Source organism: Ceratotherium simum, chromosome X (genome assembly GCF_057802395.1).
Source record: "Ceratotherium simum simum isolate JZ-2026a chromosome X, ASM5780239v1, whole genome shotgun sequence".
Lineage (NCBI taxonomy): Eukaryota > Metazoa > Chordata > Mammalia > Perissodactyla > Rhinocerotidae > Ceratotherium > Ceratotherium simum.
Genome location: NC_141940.1, coordinates 83,858,940 through 83,880,607, shown reverse-complemented (window position 1 = coordinate 83,880,607; position 21,668 = coordinate 83,858,940). Strand labels below are relative to the sequence as shown.

The following is a 21,668-nucleotide window of genomic DNA, read 5'->3' as shown; positions in this document are numbered from 1 at the left end:
CAGTGATATTTTTGTTTTTGTTTCATCCCTTCCCTCAGTATAGCTTTCCCTACACCCAAATAACTTTTAAAGTGTTATTGATTTTTATTAATTTTAATTTCCATATTATTAATTATCAATAACAATATGCTACTCAGAAGAAGAAAAAGAAAGCTATCTTTGACATAGCTCTGAGTGGAAATGATAGTTAAGGCTTTTGAGTTCCCTCTCTGTTTGTGAATGTGTGTGTATTAGGTGAAAAGGAGAATGTAAGTGGTGAGCACAGCTGAATTATGATCTTTGGGCAAAGTTTGGTGGTTTGGTGTTTATGGAAGCTGGTATTGCCTATCTGTCTGAGGGAGAATATGTATGCACGTACACATACATATACATATTACATAATATATACTTATCATGTAATATAGCTATGTATTCAGTATAACCATATGATATTGCCATTTTTGTAAGTCAAAAATGGCAGAATATTATATATATATATATAAGAGACTGTCACTCTGTCTCTCTCTGTCTGTCTGTCTGTCTCTCTCTTTCTCTCTTTCTTCCTCTTTCTCTGTCTCTCTTGGGTTCATCCTAAAACACACGTACATACACAGTGTAATCATATATTACATTATGTATATTTATGTACATGTGTATAAGTAACTGGCAATAGCCTATGGATTCTTTATATGTACTTGCTTGATGTACCTTTCTTCCCTTACCTATAAGCATAGCTGTGTACCTGTTCCACTGAACCAATCACAATTCCAAGGACACAACATGCTCCTTCACATCACAGTACTTTTGTATATGTTGTATCCCTTGCCTCAAATGCTTCCTTTCTGTCTCTCTTTAGTCAGAATAGGTATGTTAACATTCAGATTTGGTGATATTTTATTGTAGTATAGAATACATATAAAAGAGTGCAGAAATTATACATGTACAGCTTGATTAATTTTCATAAACTAAACATACCATGAAACCAGCACCTAGACCAAAAAAACAAAAACAGAAACTTATCAACCTTTCAAAAGCCCACCCAACAATCCTTTTCCAGTTACTACATCCCAAGGAAAATCATTATCCTGACTTTTAGCATCATAGATTAGTACTAATTGCCTAATGAGTGGAACCATATGGTATGTACTCAATTGTATCTAGCTTTTTTCACTCACTTTTGAGAGTTCAATCAGTGAATTTATGAGATTCACTGATACTGTTGTATGCAGCAGTGGTTTGTTTTTTTCATTGCTCAGTCATTTTCCATTGTATGAATATACTGTAATTTATCTACTCTTTCTAAGGTGAATGAACATTTGGATTGTGTTCAGTTTTTGGCTATTATGAATAATACTGTATGAACATTTATGTATACGTTTTTTTGCTACATATGAACACTCATTTCTGTTGGGTATATATAAAGGAGTGAAATTGCTGTGCTATAGATTATGCATATGATTAGTTTTAGTCAGTACTGCCAAATAGATTTCCAAAGTGGTTATATCACCCATTCTCTTTTTTCCGAACTTCAAAAATACTGTTTCTCTCGTTTAAGATTTTGGCATTTGAATAACAGAGATGTCAGAATTATGCTCTGTGGCAGGATATATAGTTCAGAAGTATGACTTAATAGGCAAGTAAGTAGTATGTAAGGTTGATATCTTCTAATGAAAGTCTGGAATCCAAAGTCAGGTATGTACCTGAACATATGATAACCTCACCTTGGCACTGAGCTTGACCAAGGGAATAGCTGCATGCAGGTCCAAGATATTCCTCAGAAACATTTTGTAGCTTCATTTAGGACATGAGAATTGGGTAAGTGAGACCCCAACAATTTATATAGAAGAGCATAGAGTAAAATAATGCAGGCTGGAAAAAATTCAAAGCAAGTATTAACCATATTCAACCAAAATCAATAAAACAAAAACAAGAAACAATAACAACAGCAAAAAAACACATAAAATATCTGAATTTAATAATGTAGTATCTGCTGTGACATCAGCAAGAATGGTGGAGTAAGGAATGCCAGAATACTTCTCATCTATAAAAGCAATGAGAACACCGGCAAAAATGGTCAGAATCAATGATTTCAGAGCTCCAGAAATTAACCAAAGCCTTGCAGGAATCTACTGAGCATTTATTGAAAACATATGAATCTCAGTAAGAACAGTAAGCTTTGTAACATTTTAACTTGTCCTATTCCCATGCCCCCTTCTAGCTTCACAGTAGCCTTGAAAATTAACATCATGCAATCACAGTGAAAACCAGCAACCGAGCAGCCACTTAGAGGGAGATGAATGGGGTTGGAGCTTCTTCAAATCCCATTCCTAGAAAATTGTTGTTATTTGACCTGTCTGGCAGTTCCCTGGAAGAACCCGTATGCAAGGCTGTCTTTAACTGAGCTGACTAAGGGCTCACTCCCCCCACAGCAATAACCTATTCCCTTGGGGCATTTGTCAAACACAGAGAAAATTATTTAACATTATGAGTGCCTGAGGTACAGGACAAGAGTTGGGGCAAACAATAGATTAACCAAAAAGCTTAAAAGTAAAATCTAGGGAATGAGATGTCCATACGTGTGTGGATGGGCATACAATGTATAAAGTTATAATTTGTAGGAAAATTCTAGCACAAAATATGAGGAAGGGAATTGAGCTTTATGAGGAGCAAACATTTTGTATATTGAAATTATCAAAAAATACAGTAAAAGAAAAAGGAATTAGGATGGTATATTGCATAATATTTAAGGAAAAAGGAGGCAGTAATGGAGGAGTAGAGGAACAAAAAATTCATAAAATATATATAAAACAAAGAGCAGAATGGTAGATGTAAATTCAACCTTATCCATAATTACATTAATTGTAAATAGATTAAATACTCCAATCAAAGGGAACAGACTGGCACATGGATTTAAATACATGATCCAAATATACTGTCTACAAGAGACACAATTTATTTATTTTTTAATCACTTAACAATATTTATTTAGTGAAAAACATTGTATAAGTTTCACTAGCATATATTCCTGTGTGTGAGTATTTTTCAATTTATTTAGGGAGGTAAAATATACACACAGATTTTAGGACACTTGTGGAATGTGTTTGCAATTGTTCAGTAGGTTCTAACAATGTAATTTTCAAATACATACATTCTTTTTCTATCTTTTAATTGGCATGTTTTTTAAATTTTTTTTATTGAGGTAATGTTAGTTTATAACATTCTACAAATTTCAGGTGTACATCATTATATTTCAGTTTCTGTGTAGACTACATCTTGTTCACCACCCAAAGACTAATTATTATCCATCACCATGCACATGTGCCCAGTCGCCTCTTTTACCCTCCTCCCTCACCCCTTCCCCTCTGGTAGCCAGCAATCTAATCTCTCTATTTATGTGTTTGTACAAGAGACACAATTTAGATTCAAAGACACAACTAGGTTAAAAAGATATACTATGAAAATCATGACCAAAAGAACTAGAGTAGCTATATTAATATAGGGCAAAACAGACTTTAAAAAAAAATATTGTTATTAAATACAAAGAAGGACATTTTATAAAAATAAAAGAGGAAATGGATCAAGATGATATAGTAATGATAAATATATGTTTACCTAAAAACTGAACCCCAAAATACATGAAACAAAAACTGACAGATTGAAGGGAGAAATAGGCCAAACACTAATAGTTGGAAACATCAATACCCAACTTTCAGTAATGGATAGAACAAGTAGGCATGAGATCAACAAGGAAATAGAAGACTTGAACATCACTATAAACCAACTAGACCTAGCAAACGTCTATACAAAACTCCAGCAACTCATTCTATGAGGCCAGCATTACTCTAATACTGAAACCAGACAAAGACATAAGAAAAGAAACTACACATATCTCTCATGAACATAGAGGCAAAAATCCTCAACAAAATATTAACAAATTGAATCTAACTATTTATGAAAGGAGTTATACACCACCACAAAGTGGGATTTAGTCCAGGTATGCAAGGATATTTTAATATTCAAAAATAAATACACGTAATCTATCACATCAACAGACTGAAGAAGAAAAATCATATGATCATATCAATAGATGCAGCAAAAACATTTGACAAAATCCAATACCCATTCATGATAAAAAGTTTCAGCAAACTAGGAATAGAGAGGAACTTCTCAATTTGTTAAAGAACATCTACAAAAAGCTTACTGCTAACATACTTAATGGTGAGAAACAATGCTTTCCTGCTAAAATCAGGAACAAGGCAAGGATGTCTGCTGTCACCTCTCCTATTCAACATCCTACTGGATGTCCTACCTATTTCAGTAAAACAAGAGAGGGAAATAAAATGTATACCGATTAGAAGAAATAAATAAAACTGTTTCTTTGTTTGTTTGTTTTGGCAGATGACATGATTGTCTATGTAGGAAATCCCAAAGAATAAAGAAAAAAACTGGAACTAATAAGTGATTATATCATGCTTGGAAGATACAAAGTTAATATGCAAAAGTCATTTGCTTTATTACATACCATTAAAGAACAATTGGAATTTGAAATAAAAAACCCCAGAATATCATTTATATTAGTACCGAAAAAGTAATACTTAGTTATAAATCTAATGAAATACATACAAGATCTATATGAGGAAAACTACAAAACTTTGATGAAAGAAATCTAAGAAGATCTTAATAAATGGAGCAATATTCCATATAGATGGATAGCAAGAATCAATATTGTCAAGACGTTATTTTTTTCCAACTTGATATGTAGACTCAATGCAATCCCAATAAAAATCCCGTGAAGATTCTTGTGAATATCAACAAGCTGATTCTAAAGTTTGTATGGAAAGCTGAAGACACAGAATAGCCAACACAACTTTGAAATAGAAGAACAAATTTAAAGGACTGACACTCCCTGATTCAAGACTGTCCTATAAAGTTACATTAATTAAGACACAGTGGTATTGGTAAAAGAGTAGACAGATCAGTGGAAAAGAAGAAAAGGCCCAGAAATAGACCCACACAAATATAGTCGACTGATCTTTGTCAAAGGAGCAAAGGCCATTAAATGGAAAAATGATAGTCTTTCCAACAAATGGCTCTGGAACAACTGGACATCCACATGCAAAATCATTTATCTAGACACCTTACAGCTTTCACAAAAATTAAAATGGATCATAAACTTAAAATGTAAAAAGCAAAACTATAAAACTCTTAGAAGATAACATTGGAGAAAATCTAAGTGACTGTGAGTTTGTAGTGACTTCTTAGATACAACACCAAAAGCAAGATAAATGAAAGAAAAAAATTGATGTTAAGATTTCATTAAATTTAAAAACTCCTGCTCTGCAAAAGACGCTATTAAGAGAATGAAAAGACAAACCACAAACCCGGAGAATAATTTTTTTGCAAAACACATATATGGTAAAGGACTGGTGTTCTAAATATAAAAAGAACAGTTAAAACTCAACATTAGGAAAGCAAACAGTGGCTGGCCCCGTGGTGTAGTGGTTAAGTTTGGCATGCTCCACTTCGGCGGCCCAGGTTTGTGGGTTTGGATCCTGGGCACTTACACCACTCGTCAGCCATGCTGTGACGCTGACCCACATACAAATAGAGGAAGATTGGCACAGATGTTAGTTCAGGGCGAATCTTCCTCAGCAAAAAATAAGGAAAGTAAACAACTGGAGTGAAAATCACCAGAGAAGGTATACAAATGGAAAATAAACCTACGTAAAGATGTTCAACATCATACATCATTAGGGAATTTCAAATTAAAAAAACAATGAGATACTATCACACACCTATCAGAATGATGAAAATCCAAAACACTGAGAACACTAAATGCTAGTAAGGATGTGGAGTAAAAGGAACTCTCATTCATTGCTGGTGGGAATGTGAAATGGTACTGCCACTTTGGAACACAGTTTAACAGTTTCTTACAAAACTAAACATACTCTTAACATACAATGCAGTAATTGCAGTCCTTGCTCTTTACCCTAATGAGTTGAAAACCTATGTCCACATGAAAACCTAAACGTGACTTTTTATAGCAGCTTTATTCATCATTGCCAAAACTTGGAAGCAACCAAGATGTCCTTCAATAGCTGAATGAATATACAAACTCTGGTACATCCATACAATTGAATATTATTCAGTGACAAAAAGAGGTGAGCTATCAAGCCACATAATGACGTGGAGCAACTTTAAAGACATATTCCTAAGTGAAAAAAACAATCTGAAAAAGCTCTATACTGTATGATTCCAACTATATGACATTTGGAAAAGACAAATCTTTGGAGACAGTAAAAAGATCAGTGGTTGCCAGACATTCAGAGTGAGGGAAGGAGGGATAGATAATTAGGTGGAGCATAGGTAATTTTCATGGCAGTGAAAATATTCTGTACAATAATGTAATGGTGGATACATGCCATTATACATTTGTCAAAACCTATAGAATGTATAACATAAAAAGTGAACTCTAATGTAATCAATACACATTAGTTTATAATAATGTATAATATTGGCTCATCAATTTTAGCAAATGTACCACATTAATGCAAAATGTTAATAATAAGGCAACTGGGGCAGGGGGAGGAGGCAATAAGGGAACTCCCTGTACTTTCCACTTAATTTTTCTTTAAATCTAAAACTGTTAATGAAATAAAATCTATTACATTAAAAATTCTTCTGTGTATTTTATTTGGTTCCAATTCTGAACTTTTATTGATCTACTAAAAATTAGTGGCCAACAGTTTTATTTTATTTTAGTTTTAAAGTGTATTTTCATATGTAATAGTCCTGTCTCATCTCTGATCTATCAAAAATTTCTTGCCAATTCTCACACATTTATTTTTCCAAATGAATTTTAGAATTGGATTGCCTAGTAAAACAATCCTATAGAGTTTTCCATAAGATTACATTGCATTTACAGATTTTTATGAGAGAGATATATATCTTTTAAAAAATTGAGTCTCCCTTCTTGACTGTAGTGGTGTATACACAAACCTACACATGTAATAAAATTGTAAAGAACTAAATGTGTGCACACAAAGAACAAACTGTGCACACACACACACACACAAATGAGTACAAGTAAAAGTGAGGAAATCTGAATAAAGAACAAGATTGGTAGATTGTATCAATGTCAATATCTTGGTTGTGATATTATACTATAGTTTTGCATAATGTTACCATTAGGGGAAGCTGGTTAAAATGTATACATGGCATGTCTCCATATTATTTCTTACAATGCATGTGAATCTACAATTATCTCAAAAATTTCAATTAAAAAACAAAATCTACAGAAAAGTTGGAAAATAGTATGGCAGAGATGAAAAAAAAATTGAGTCTCCTTACCCAAGAACAATGTGTGCTTTTATATTTATTCAAGTTTTGTTTATCTTTTATAGTAGCAATTTAAAATTTGTTTATATAGGTCATACATATTTATTTTTAGGTTCATTCTTGAGTTATTTTATTTATTACATTGCTAGTGTGAATGAGATCTTTCTTTCCATAGTATTTTCCATTTTAAATGTAGATTTTGATTTATGTGTATTAAGTTTGTAACCAGCTGTAATCAATTGCTTTGGATAGTAATTTAAAAGCAAACCTTTCTGAGTAACTTCTCAATGTGTTACAGTATGATTATGCTTTCTGAACATAGGTCACTTGTCTTTTGATTTTCAACTTTTGGCTCAATCATTGATGCCCAATGATGAATATACAAGATAAAAACAGCATAGTGGTAAGAGGGAAAACATGCTGGTTTTAACTCACTCCAGTTTATTGTTTGGACTGCCAAAAGTCCATTCCTGCCCACTCTGACTCAATGAATATATTAAGGTGTAAGTCCTACATAAGTATCTGTAATTACATATCTATATTAAGCCCATAAAGTTTGGCTAATAATCTATTACTGCCCAGAGAGTCAGAGTTGAAGAGAAGGGAGCTCCAAACACCTTCTCTTATTAACTCATGAAGAGATAACTTGAGAGTTATAGAAAGGTTTAAACTTACCATCATCAAATAAGAGTGATTCTGTGCCTTGGAAGTTGGAGGGTTTCTGAGTGCTTAGATAATTATAGTATTAGAATTGCATTCATTCTCTTTATTTTTTCTGAAATTAGTGGATGATGAGAACATTAGAGATTTTGAGTTAAAGGTAAAGCTATAGAGAGATCTTTAATAACAGTACCAGTGAAATATGTCTACCTGTTACTGGAAAGATATATTGGAATTTTCCAATTTTGGAATGAAAAATCAAGCACTTAAAAAAAATATTACATTGCAGCGTTATTCACAATAGCCAAGACTTGGAAGCAACCTAAGTGCCCATTAAGGGACAAATGGATAAAGAAGATGTGGTATATATACACAATGGAATACTACTCAGCCATAAGAAATGATGAACTCCAGCCATTTGTGACAACATGGATGGACATTGAGGGTATTATGCAAAGTGAAATAAGTCAGAGGGAGAAGGTCAAATACAGTATGATTTCCTTCATTAAGTAGTAGATAATAACAACAATAACCAAACACATAGAGACAGAGATTGGATTGGTGGTTACCAGAGGGGAAGAGGGGAGGGAGGAGGGTGAAAGGGATAATTTGGCACATGTGTGTGGTGATGGGTTGTAATTAGTATTTGGGTGGTGAACATGATGTAATCTATGCAGAAATAGAAGTATAATGATGTACACCTGAAATGTATACAATGTTATAAACCAATGTTACTGCAATAAACAAAAGATTAAAAACAATATTACAGGGCTGGCCCCATGGCTTAGCGGTTAAGTGCGCACGCTCTACTGCTGGCGGCCTGGGTTCGGATCCTGGGTGCGCGCTGACGCACTGCTTCTCCGGCCATGCTGGGGCCGCGTCCCACATACAGCAACTAGAAGGATGCACAACTACCACATACAACTATCTACTAGGGCTTTGGGGAAATAAAGGAGGAGGATTGACAATAGATGTTAGCTCAGAGCCAGTCTTCCTCAGCAAAAAGAGGAGGATTATCATGGATGTTAGCTCAGGGCTGATCTTCCTCACACACACACACAAAAATTACATTCATAGTTCATCAGCAAGGAAAAGCCTCAACTCACCCTAAGAATAAATAACAATAACCAGAATATACTCCTATCCCATTTGGAGATATTCAAAGTGGGCTTGAGGCTTTGCTTCCCGTCTATATCCTATATTTATAGTTTTACTTGTATTGTGTTATTGTCAGTTAGAACATGTCTTTAAACCTTGCCAAAAGCTTGGCGATACCTCTTAAAATTCCCCCACCAATGTTGGTTCAATATCATGGCCATTTTATCTCTACTGTTGTGGATAAAGTTATGAGGCATTTTTGTTAAACTCCTTTATTATGGCTATCAAGTTTCTTTAATTCACTGTTCATTTTATATGGGATCCTGTAGAGGTCAGGAAATTTCTTTGTCCCTATAGCATTTTAAAGTCATGAGCTAGCTAACACAAAATCATACCTGCTAACAGTATAAATAGTCATTCTTTTATCTTTTGTCAATTGATAAATCCAGGTGAAAGCAATTAATTTAGCCTTCAAAATTGACTTCATTGCCGTTAGAAGCTTATAGTTTTAAAAATATTTTTAATTTTGGTAAAATATATATAACACAAAATTTTGCATTTTAACAATTTTTAAGCATACAATTCAGTGGCATTTGTTATATTTATAATATTATACAACCATCAGCACTATCTATTTTCAAAAGTTTTTCATCACCCTAAACAGAAACTCTGTAACCATTAGGCAATAACTCTGACTTTCCTCCACCCTAGGCCGGGTAAACTCTAATCTACTTTCTATCTCTATGAACTTGCTTATTCTAGATATTTCATATAAGTTGAATCATACAATATTTGTACTTTTGTGTCTGGCTTATTTTACATTGCAATATGTTTTCAAAGTTCAACCATGTTGTATTATTGGTGAGAACTTCACTTTTTACGGGTGAATAATATTTCATTTTATGTGTATACCACCTTTCGTTTATCCATTTATCTGCTGATGAACGCTTGGGTTGTTTACACCTTTGTTCCCAGTAATGCTTCAGTGAACATTGTTGTACAAGTATCTGAGTTCCAGTCTTCAATTCTTTTGGGTATATACATAGGAGTAGAATTGCTGGATCATATGGTAAATCTATGTATAACATTTTGTGGTGACACCAAACTATTTTCTACAGTGGCTATACCAACTTACATTCCCACTTTCCACAGACAAGAAAGAGTTCCAATTTCTCCACATCCTCACCAACACTTGCTATTTTCCTTGTTTTTTGATTATACCTAACCTAGTGGGTGTGAAGTCTTATCTCATTATGCTTTTGATTTGTATTTCCTTAATGACTAATTATGTTGAGCATATTTTTATGTACTTATTGGCCATTTTGTATATCTTCTTTGGAAAAATATCTATTCAAGTCCTTTGCCCCTTATTGGATTGTTTGTCTTCTTGTTCTTGAGTTGTAGATGTTGGTTATATATTCTAGATTAGAACATTATCAGATATATGATTTGCAAACATTTTCTCCCATTCTGTAGATTGTCTTTTCTCTTTCTTGACAATGTATTATGATGCACACATATATTTAATTTCGATGAAGTCCAATTTTTCTATTTTTTTCTTTTGTTGATAGTGCTTTTGGTGTCATATCTATAAAACCACTGCCAAATCCAAGGTCGTGAAGATTTACCCCCATGTTTTCTTCTAGGAGTTTTATGGTTTTAGATATTATATTTAGGTTGCCTATTCATTTTGAGTTAATTTTTGTATATGATGTGAGGTAGTGATCCAACTTCATTCTTGAACATGAGAAAATCCAGTTATTCCAGCACTTTTTGTTGAAAGGACTGCTTTTCCCCATTGAATGGTTTTGGCACCCTTGTCAAAAGTAGATTGGCCATAGAAGAATAGGTTTACTTCTGGACTATCAATTCTATTTCAGTGGTCTGTATTTCTATTCCTATATCAGTACCACCTTGTTTAGATTATTGTACCTTTGTAGTAAGTTTTGAAATTAGAAAGTGTGAATCTTCCAACTTTATTCTTTTTAATGGTTATTTTGGCTACTTGGGGCCCCTTGCAATTCCACATAAATTAGAGAATCAGCTTCTCCATTTCTGCAATATGGTTGAAATTTTGATAGGGATCTCATTGAATCTGTAGATCACTTTAAGTCTTCCAATTCATGAACACAGGATGTCTTTCCATTTCTTTAGGTCTTCTTTCAACAATATTTTGTAGTTTTCAGTATACGTCTTTCACTTCTTTGTTTATTTTTTGTAAAGTAAGAATTTTATTTTTTAAAATATTCAAATGACTTTATTGTTGCTAGTTTATAGTTGACGGGTCAAGCATATTCAACTTACTAATAAAAGTCTTTCTATATAAACAAGAAAAAAACAATATTAGTTATTCCTATCATATAAAATACAATTGTAAAATAATTGTTTTTATGAATAGATTTGGGAATGTATATGAGATGGATATAGATTGGTTTAATATATATATGACAATCATACATCTGGGATAAGAAGCTAATGCCATCAAATTATTTCCAACAATAATAATGACAATCATAATTATAATATTATTAATAATGCATAATGGCAATTATACATACAGAATAAAACACTTCAGATTTTGATACTGACAACAAAATATCATTACGCTCTGATAGCCTCACATCATAATGTTAAGTATAGCAACCTATATAAAATTTAACACTCAGGTAACAAAACATCAATTTGCCCAATCTTTTTAGAAGTTTCAGATTATATTTCTATTTCTGTGACTATTTAACTTTGCTATTTTTTATGTTTTGACTAATTAGCTCTCATTTTGCCTTATTCTAAGTGTGTCATACATATACAACAAGAAAAACAATAAAGGTAGTATGTGAGTCCTCTAACTTTCTTCTTTTTTTTTTTAATTCTTTGGCCCATTCTAATTTCGTTACTCTTTTTTTTTTTAATTTTTTGTTTTTTGCAATAACATTGGTTTATAACATTGTATAAATTTCAGGTGTACATCATTCTACTTCTATTTCTGCATAGATTACATCATGTTCACCACCCAAATACTAATTACAACCCATCACCACACACATGTGCCTAATTATCCCTTTCATCCTCCTCCCTCCCCTCTTCCCCTCTGGTAACCACTAATCCAATCTCTGTCTCTATGTGTTTGGTTATTGTTGTTATTATCTACTACTTAATGAAGGAAATCATACTGTATTTGACCTTCTCCCTCTGACTTATTTCACTTTGCATAATACCCTCAATGTCCATCCATGTTGTCACAAATGGCTGGATTTCATCATTTCTTATGGCTGAGTAGTATTCCATTGTGTATAGATACCACATCTTCTTTATCCATTCGTCCCTTGATGGGCACTTAGGTTGCTTCCAATTCTTGGCTATTGTGAATAACGCTGCATCACTTCTTTGTTTAAAGGTATTGCTAAATATTTTATTTTTTAATGCCACTGTGAATGGAATTACTTTCTTATTTTCCTTTCAGATTATTCATTGCTATTATATAAAGCAACTTATTTTGCATGTTGATCTTGCATCCTGCAAATTTCATTTATTAGCTCTAGTGGCTTTTTTGGTGGATTCTTTGGGATTTTCTATATAAAGGATAAAGTATCCTGTGAATAGAGATAGTTTTAATCCTTCTTTTCTAATTTTGACAGCTTTTATTTTTTGTCCCTAATTGCTTTGGGTAGAACTTCCAGTAAATTGTTGAATAGCAGTGATGAAAGCAGGCATCCTTGTTTTGTTCTTGATATTAGGGTGGAAGCTTTTAGTCTTTCACCATCGAGTATGATGTTAGCTATGGGTTTTCCATAAATGCCCTCTATTATGTTGAGTAAGTTCCCTTCCATTCCAGTTTTCTGAGTATTTTTATTATGGAAGGGTGTTTGATTCTGCCAAATGCTTTTACTGCATCAATTGTGATCCTTGACGCTATTAATATGACGTGTTACATTGATTGATTTTCTTATGTTGAAGCACCTTTGTTTTCCTAGGATAAATCTCATTTGTTAGTACTGCATAAACCTTTTAATATGTTTTGAATTTTATTTGCTATTTCTTTGTTGAGGACATTTGCATCAATATGCATAAGTGATATTTGTCAGTAGTTTTTTCTGATAGTATCTTCATCTGGCTTTGGTATGAGGGTAAGCTGGCCTCATAGAATGTGTTAGGAATTATTCCCTTCTCTTCAATTTTTTGAAGTAGTTTGAGAAGAATTAGTGTTGATTTTTCTTTAAACAGTTGATGGAATTCACCAGTAAAGCCATCTGGTCCAGGACTTTTCTTTGTTGGGAGGTTTTTAATTACTGATTCAGTCTCCTTACTAATTATAGTTATATTCAGATTTTTAATTTCTTCCTGATTTATTTTTGATAGGTTGTGTGTTTCTAGGATGTTTTCCATTTCCTCTAGTTTATTCAATTTGTTGATGTACAATTGTTCATAGTATTCTTTTATAATCGTCCTTATTTCTGTAAAATTGGTAATTATGTCCCCTCATTCATTTCTAATTTTAGTTATTTGAGTCTTGCTTTTTCTTCTTAGTCAATCGAGCTAAAGTTTTGCCAATTATGTTGATCTTTTTGAAGAACCAACTTTTGGTTTTGTTGATTTTCTCTACTGTTATTCAATTCTTTATTTTATTTATCTCTGCTCTAATTTTATTATTTCCTTCCTTATACTAGTTTTGGGTTTAGTTTGTTCTTCTTTTTCTAGTTTCTTAAGGTATAAAGAAAGGTTGTTTATTTGAGATATTTATTATTTTATAATATAAGCATTTATAGCTATAAATTTTCCTAAAACATTGCTTTTGTACATCACAAAAGTTTCATTCTCTTGAGTTTTTAATTTCATTTGTCTCGGTATTTTCTAATTTTCCTTGTGATTTGTTTTTTGACACATTGGTTGTTTAATAATGTTTGTTTAATTTATAAATATTTGTGAATTTCCTAGTTTTCCTTCTGCTGTTGGCTTTTAGTTTCATTCCATTGTGATCTGAAAAGATAGATTGTATTATTTCAATATTCTTAAATTTAGTAAGACTTGGTTTGTGGCCTAAAATATGGTCTATCCTGGAAAATGCCGCAGATGCACTTAAAAAAAAAATCTATTCTGCTTTTGTTGGATAGAGAGTTCTCTATATGTGTGTTAGGTCCAATTGTTCTGCAGTGTTGCTTTTGTCTTCTCTTTCCTTACTGATATTCTGTCTGGTTGTTCTATCCATTATTGAAAGTAGGATATTGAAATCTCCTACTATTATTCTAGAGTTGGCTGTTTCTTCCTTTTATTCTGTCAATGTTTGTTTCATATATTTTGGAGCTCTGATGTTAATAATTGTTATGTCTTCTTAGTTAATTGACACTTTATCATTATATACTGTCCTATGTCTCTTTTAACAGTTTTTGACTTACAGTCTATTTTATCTGATATTAGTGTAGTAACTCTTTTGGTTACTGTTTGCATGGAATATCTTTTTCCATCTTTTCACTTTCAACCTATGCATGCCCTTAGATCTAATGTGAGTCTTTTGTAGACAGTCTATATTTGTGTGCTTTTTTTTTTAAATATCCATTCTGCCAATCTATGTCTTTGGATTGGGGTGTTTAATCCATTTAAATTTAAAGTAATTATTGATAGGAAAACACTTAACTTTGTTATTTATTTTGTGTATATCTGTTGGCTATTTTGCCCCTCACTTCCTCCACTATTGCCTTCCATTCTGTTTAGTTGATTTTTTTTTATTGAGGTAACATTGGTTTATAACATTATATAAATTTCTGGCGTGAAACATTGTATTTTGGCTTCTGTACTAACCACATCGTGTTCGCCACCAAAAGTCTAGTTTCCATTTGTCACTGTATGAAGTCCCTCTTTACACCTTTTGCCATCTCTCCCTGTTGGCTGTCCCCTCTGGTAACCACCAATCTTCAAACTGTACCTATGTGTTTGTTTGTTGTTGTTGTTGCTGAGAAAGATTAGCCCTGAGCTAAACCTGTTGCCAATCTTCTTCTCTTTTATTTTCCTCCCCAAAGCCCTAGTACATAGTTGTATATTCTAGTTATAGGTCCTTCTAGTTCTTCTAGGTGAGCTGCTGCCACACCATGGCTACTGACAGATGAGTGGTGTGGTTCCGCACCTGGAAACCAAACCCAGGCCACCAAGGCAGAGGACGCCGAACTTTAACCAGTAGGCCATCAAGGCTGGCTCTTGTTGTTTTTTTATCTTCCACATATGAGTGAAATCAAATGGTATTGGCCTTTCTTTGTCTCACTTATGTCCCTTACCATAGTACCCTCAAGGTCGATCCATGTTGTTGCAAATGCCCAAATTTCATCTTTTTTATGGCTGAGTGGTATTCCATTGTGTATATATACCTCATCTTTATCCTTTCATCCATTGATGAGCACTTAAGTGGCTTCCAAGTCCTGGCTATTGTGTATAATGCTGCAATGAACATAGGGGTGCATATATCTTTTTGAATTAGTGTTTTCATACTTTTTGGATAAATACCCAGAAGTAGAATAGCTGGATCATATGGTAGTTCTATTTTTAATTTTTTGAGGAATCTTCATGCTGTTTGCCATGCTAGCTGCACCAATTTACATTTCCACTAGCAGTGTACAAGCGTTCCCTTTTCTAAACATCCTTTCCAGCTCTTGTTATTTTTTGTCTTTTTAATAATAGCCTTTTTGAAGGGAATAAGATCATATCTCATTGTGGTTTAGATTTGCATTTCCCTAATAATTAGTGATGTTGAGGTCTTTTCATGTGCCTGTTGGCTATCTGTGTATCTTCTTTGAAAAAATGTCTGTTCAGATCCTCTGCCCATTTTTTAATTGGGTTGTTTGTTTTTTGTTGTTGTTGTTGTTGAGTTGTGTGAGTTTTTATACATTTTGGATATTAACCCCTTATCAGATATATGATTTGCAAATATTTTCTCCCAATCAGTAGGTTGTCTTTTCATTTTGTTGATGGTTTCCTTTGTGTTGCAGAAGCTTTTTAGTGTGATGTAGTACCACTTGTTTAATTTTTCTTTTCTTTCCCTTGGCAGAGGAGACATTTCCAAAAAGATATTGCTAAAGACCAATGTCAAAGAGTGTACCGCTTATGTTTTCTTCCAGGAGTTTTATGGTTTCAGGTCTTACATTCAAATCTAATTCATTTTGAGTTAATTTTTGTGTATGGTGTAAGATAGTTATCTACGTGCATTCCTTGGGATGTGGCTGTCCAATTTTCCCAGCACCATTTATTGAAGAGACTTTCCTTTCTCCATTGTATGTTCTTAGCACCTTTGTCAAAAATTACATGTCCCTAAATGTGTTGGTTTATTTCTAGTCTCTAATTCTATTCCATTGATCTGTGTGTCTATTTTTCTGTCAATATCATACTGTTTTGATTACTATAGCTTTGTAGTATACTATGAAATCACAGAGTGTTATGCCTCCATGTTTGTTCTTTTTTCTCTGGATTGCTTTGGCTATTTGGGATGTTTTATTGTTCCATATAAATTTTAGGATTCTTTATTCTATTTCTATGAAAAACATCATTGGGACTTAATAGACTTAACGCAAATCTGTAGTTTGCATTAGTAATATGGACATTTTAACTATGTGAATTCTTCCAATTCATAATCACAGAATATCTTTTCATTTCTTTGTATATTCTGTGATTTCTTTCAACGAGGTCTTATAGTTTTCCATTTACAGGTCTTTCACCTCCTTGGTAAAATTTATTCCTAGGCATTTTATACTTTTTGTTGTGATTGTAAATGAGACTGTATTCTTGATTTCTCTTTCTGCTATTTTGTTGTTAGGGTATAGAAACACAACTGTTTTTATATGTTGATTTTGTTCCCTGAAACTTTACTGTATTCATTTTCTAATTTTTAATAGTTTTCTCGTGGATCATTCAGGATTTTCCATGTATAAAATCATGTCATCTTCAAATAGTGACACTTTCACTTCTTCCTTTCCAATTTAGATCCCTTTTATTTATTTTTCTTGCCTAATTGCTCTGGCTAGGACTTCCTATACTATATTGAAGAAGAGTGGTGAACGTGGGCATCCCTGTCTTGTTCCTGTTCTTAGAACGATAGCTTTCAGTTTTTCATCATTGAGTATGATATTAGCTGTGAGCTTGTCATGTATGGCCTTTATTATGCTGAGGTACTTTCCTTCTATACAAATTTTATTCAGAGTTTTTATCATAAATGGATGTTGGATATTGTCAAATGCTTTCTCTGCATCTATTGAGATGATCATGTCATTTTTATTCTTTATCTTGTTAATGTGATATATCATGTTGATTGATTTGCTGATGTTGAACCATTCTTGCATCCCTGGAATAAATCCCATTTGATCATGGTGTATGATCCTTTTAATGTGTCATATTCAACTTGCTAATATTTTATTGAGGATTTTTGCATTTATTTACATAAGCAATATTAGCCTGAAATTTTCTTTTTTGTGGTGTCTGTGTCTGGTTTGGTATCAGGGTAACGTTAGCTTCATAAAATGAGTTAAAAAGTGTCCCCTCCTCTTCAACTTTTTGGAAGAGTTTGAGCAGAATAGGTATTAAATATTCTTTGAATGTTTGGTAGAATTCACCAAGAAGCCATCCAGTAGTGGAATTTTGTTTTGAGGGGTTTTTTGATTACTATTTCAATCTCCTTAGTAGTGATTGGTCTATTCAGATTCTCTATTTTTTGTTGATTCAGTTGTGGAAGTTTGAATGATCCTAAGAAGTTTTCTATTTCTTCTAGGTTATGCAATTTGTTGTTGTGTAGCTTTTCATAGTATTCTTTTATAATCCTTTGTATTTCTGGTATCTGTTGTAATTTCATCTCTTTCATTTCTTCTCTCATTTTTTTCTTAGTGAGTCTAGCTAAATGTTTGTCAATTTTGCTTATCTATACAAAGAACCAGCTCTTAGCTCATTGAACTTTTCTATTGTCTTTTTAGTGTCTATTTCATTTGTTTCTTCTCTAGTTTTTTTATTTCCTTCCTTGTACTGATTTTGGTCTTTTTTCCTCTTTTCTAGTTGCTTTACATGTAATGTTTGATTTTTATTCGAGGTTTTTCTTGGTTTCTTGAGATAAGCCTGTATTACCATGAACTTCCGTCTTAGTACTGCTTTTGCTATACCTCATAGATTTTGGTATGTCATATCTTCATTTTCATTGTCTCCAGGTATTTTTTGATTCTCCTTTGATTTCCTCATTGACGCAATAGTTGTTCAGTAGCATGTTGTTTAATTTCAACATATTTGTGGCTTTTGCAGCTTTCTTCTTGTAGTTGACTTTTATTTTCATACCATTGTATTCAGAAAAGATACTTGATATGATTTCAATCTTCTTAAATTTATTAAGACTTGTTTTGTGACCTAACATGTGACCTCTCCTGGAGAATGTTCCATGTGCATTGAAAAGAATGTGTATTCTGCTGTTTTTGTATGGAATGTTCTGTATATATCTATTAAGTTCATCTAATCTAATGCGTCATTTAAGATCACTTTTTTAATTGATTTTCTGTCTGGATCATCTATCCATTGATGTAAGTGGGATGTTAACATCCCATACTATTATTGTGTTACTCTCAATTTCTCCTTTTATGTCTGTTAATATTTGTTTTATTTATTTAGGTGTTCCTGTGTTGGACGAATAGATATTCACACGTGATGTATCCTCTTCTTGTATTCTTCCATTTATCATTATGTTATGCCCCTCTTTTTCTCCTATGCTAGTTGTTGTTTTAAAGTCTGTTTTGTCTGATAGATGTATTGCTACTCCAGCTTTCTTTTTGTTTCCATTTGCGTGAACTATCTTTTTCCATCCCTTCACTTTCAGTGTGTGAGTGTTTTTAGATCTGAATTGTGTTTTTTGTAGGCAGCATATGTATGGATCTTGGTTTTTTTTATCCATTTAGCCACTCTATGTCTTTTATTGGAGCATTTAGTCCATTTAAATTTAACGTAATTATTGATATGTATGTGCTTATTGCCATTTTGTTACTTCTTTTCTGCATGTTTTTGTAGTTGTCTGTTCCTTTCTTCCTCACTTGCTCTTTTCTCTTGTGCTTTGATGACTTTCTTTAGTGTTATGTTTAGGTTCCTTTCTCTCTTTTTTTTTTATTTATTATAGATGTTTGGTTTGTGGTTACCATGAGGATCATATATAACAACCCATGTATATAGAAGTCCATATTAATTTGAGGCCTCTTAAGTTCTACCGCATTCCAAAAGCCCTACACTTTTACTACCCTCCCATGTTTTTTTTTGACATCATACTTTACCTTTATTAATTTTGTGTGTCCCTTACTAAGCTCTTATTGTAGGTATAGATGACTTTAGTACTTTTGTCTTTTGACCTTCATACTAGCTTTATAAGTGGTAGATCCACTATATTTACTATATAGTTGCCATTACCAGTGATATGTTTTCTTTGTTAGTTTTTTTATTTCTATTTGTGGCCTTTTCTTTTCCACTTAACCAAGTCTCTTTAACATTTCTTGTAATGCCAGTTTATTGGTGATGAACTACTTTAGTTTTTGCTTGTCTGGGAAACGCTTTATCTCTCCTTCTATTATGAGTGATAACCTTGCCAGGTAGAGTATTCTTGGTTGTAGGTTTTTTTTTTTCCTTTCAGCACTTTGAATATATTGTTCCACTCCCTTCTAGCCTGTAAAGTTTCTGCTGAAAAGTCAGCAAATAGTCTTATGGGAGTTCCCTTGTTCATAATTTGTTGCTTTTCTCTTGCAGCTTTTAAGATTCTCTTTATCTTTAATTCTTGTCATTTTAATTGTAATGTGTCTTGGTGTGGACCTCTTTTGGTTCTTCTTGTTTGGTGCTCTCTGTGCTTCCTGTACCTGGATATCTGTTTCCTTCCCCAGGTAAAGGAAGTTTTCAGCTATTTTTTCTTCAAATAAATTTTCTGCCCCTTTGTCTTGCTATAATGCAAATGTTCATATGCTTGGTGTTGTCCCAGAGGTCCGTTAAACTGTCCTCATTTTTCTAAATTCTTTTTTATTTTACCTATTCACCTTGGGTGATTTCCTCTACTCTGTTGTCCAGATCATTGATCTATTCTTCTCTGTCGTCTACTCTGCTGTTGTTTCCCTCCAGTGAATTTTTCACTTCAATTATTGTGTTCCTCAGCTCTGATTTATTTTTTTTTTATATTTTCTAACTCTTTGTTGAAGTTCTCACTGTGTTCATCTGTTCTTCTCACCAGTTCAGTGAGCATCCTTATTAGCATTACTTTGTACTCTTTATCAGGTATATTGTTTATCTCTGTTTCTTTTAGTTCTTTTTTTTTAAATTTTGTCTTTTTTTATTTTTATTTTTTGTTTATTGTAGTGACATTGGTTTATAACATTGTATAAATTTCAGGTGTACATCATTATACTTCTATTTCTGCATGGATTACATCATGTTCTCATGTTCACCACCCAAATACTAATTAAAACCCATCACCATACACATGTGCCTAATTATCCCTTTCTCCCTCCTCCCTCCCCCCTTCCCCTCTGGTAACCACCAATCCAATCTCTGTCTCTATGTGTTTGTTTGTTGTTGTTATTATCTACTACTTAATGAGTGAGATCATACGGTATTTGACCTTCTCCCTCTGACATTTCTTTTTCTGAGGATTTTCCTGTTCTTTTATTTGCAACATATTCCTCTGTCTCCTCATTTTGCCTACTTCTCTGTGCTTATTTCTATATATTCAGTAGATCAGCGCATCTACCTATGTTGGAAAAGCGGCTTTATGTAAGAGACGTCTTATAGGACCCAGCAGCATGCTCCCCTCTCTTCACCTATGCCAAATGTTCCAAGGGTATCCCCTGTGTGTGCTACATGTACCCTTCTTTTCTTTTGGAGCCACAATTTCTGCGGGCATGCAGGTAGGTGGGGCTGGCTCGCAGGCAGCTGATTGTGAGACCTGACCACATGCAGCTGCTGCAAGTATGCTATTCAGAGGGGCAGGACCCTGACACAGCATGCTCTCAGGCCTGGTGATATACCACTGGTGCGAGCTAACTGGTGGGTGGGACAGACCCCTGGTGTGGCTGGTTGCTAGGACCAGGGGTACACAACTGCTGGTGGGTATGGCAAGCCTTTGGCACAAGCTGTGTGTGGCCTGTTGTCATATGACTTCTTGGGCATGCTGGTAGGCAAGACATACCCCTATGTGGTTGATTGCATGGCCTGACTGCATGATACTGCTGCTAGCTTTCTTGTGGACAATGCTGGTCCCCAGTGCAACTGGCTCACTGGTGGGCAGGGCAGTCCCCCAGTGTGGCTGGGTGTGTGGCCTGGCAGTGCAGGGCTGCTGCTAGCTTGCTGGTGTGTGGGGCAGGCTCCTGATGTAGCAGGCTGTGCAGCTTGTGACTGCTACTGGCTCATTGATTAGTGGGGCAGACCTCTGGTGTGGGCTGGCTGTATGGCCCAGTGGTGCACAACTGCCTCAGGTGTACTTTTGGGTGAGGCAGGCCCATGGTGCAACTGAGTGTGCAGCCCAGTGATGCATGGCTACTGCTAGCTTGCTGGTGGGTAGGGCAGGTCCCCCAGTGTGGCCTAGTGTGCAGATTGTGACAGCTGCTGGCTCACTGGTAGGT

General features: G+C 33.9%; 1 protein-coding gene across 1 annotated transcript in view; it reads left to right on the top strand.

Annotated features, from left to right (window-relative positions):
• The window catches only part of LOC147911914 (uncharacterized), an 81,242-nt gene extending 74,528 nt beyond the window's left edge, over positions 1 to 6,714 (top strand). Inside the window, exon 4 of the mRNA XM_087426974.1 lies at positions 4,378 to 6,714. Within this exon, the coding sequence (XP_087283100.1) occupies positions 4,378 to 4,381 (4 nt within the window). The 3' untranslated portion in view covers positions 4,382 to 6,714. The remainder of the gene's footprint in view (positions 1 to 4,377) is intronic.
• The last annotated feature ends 14,954 nt before the right edge of the window (positions 6,715 to 21,668 follow it).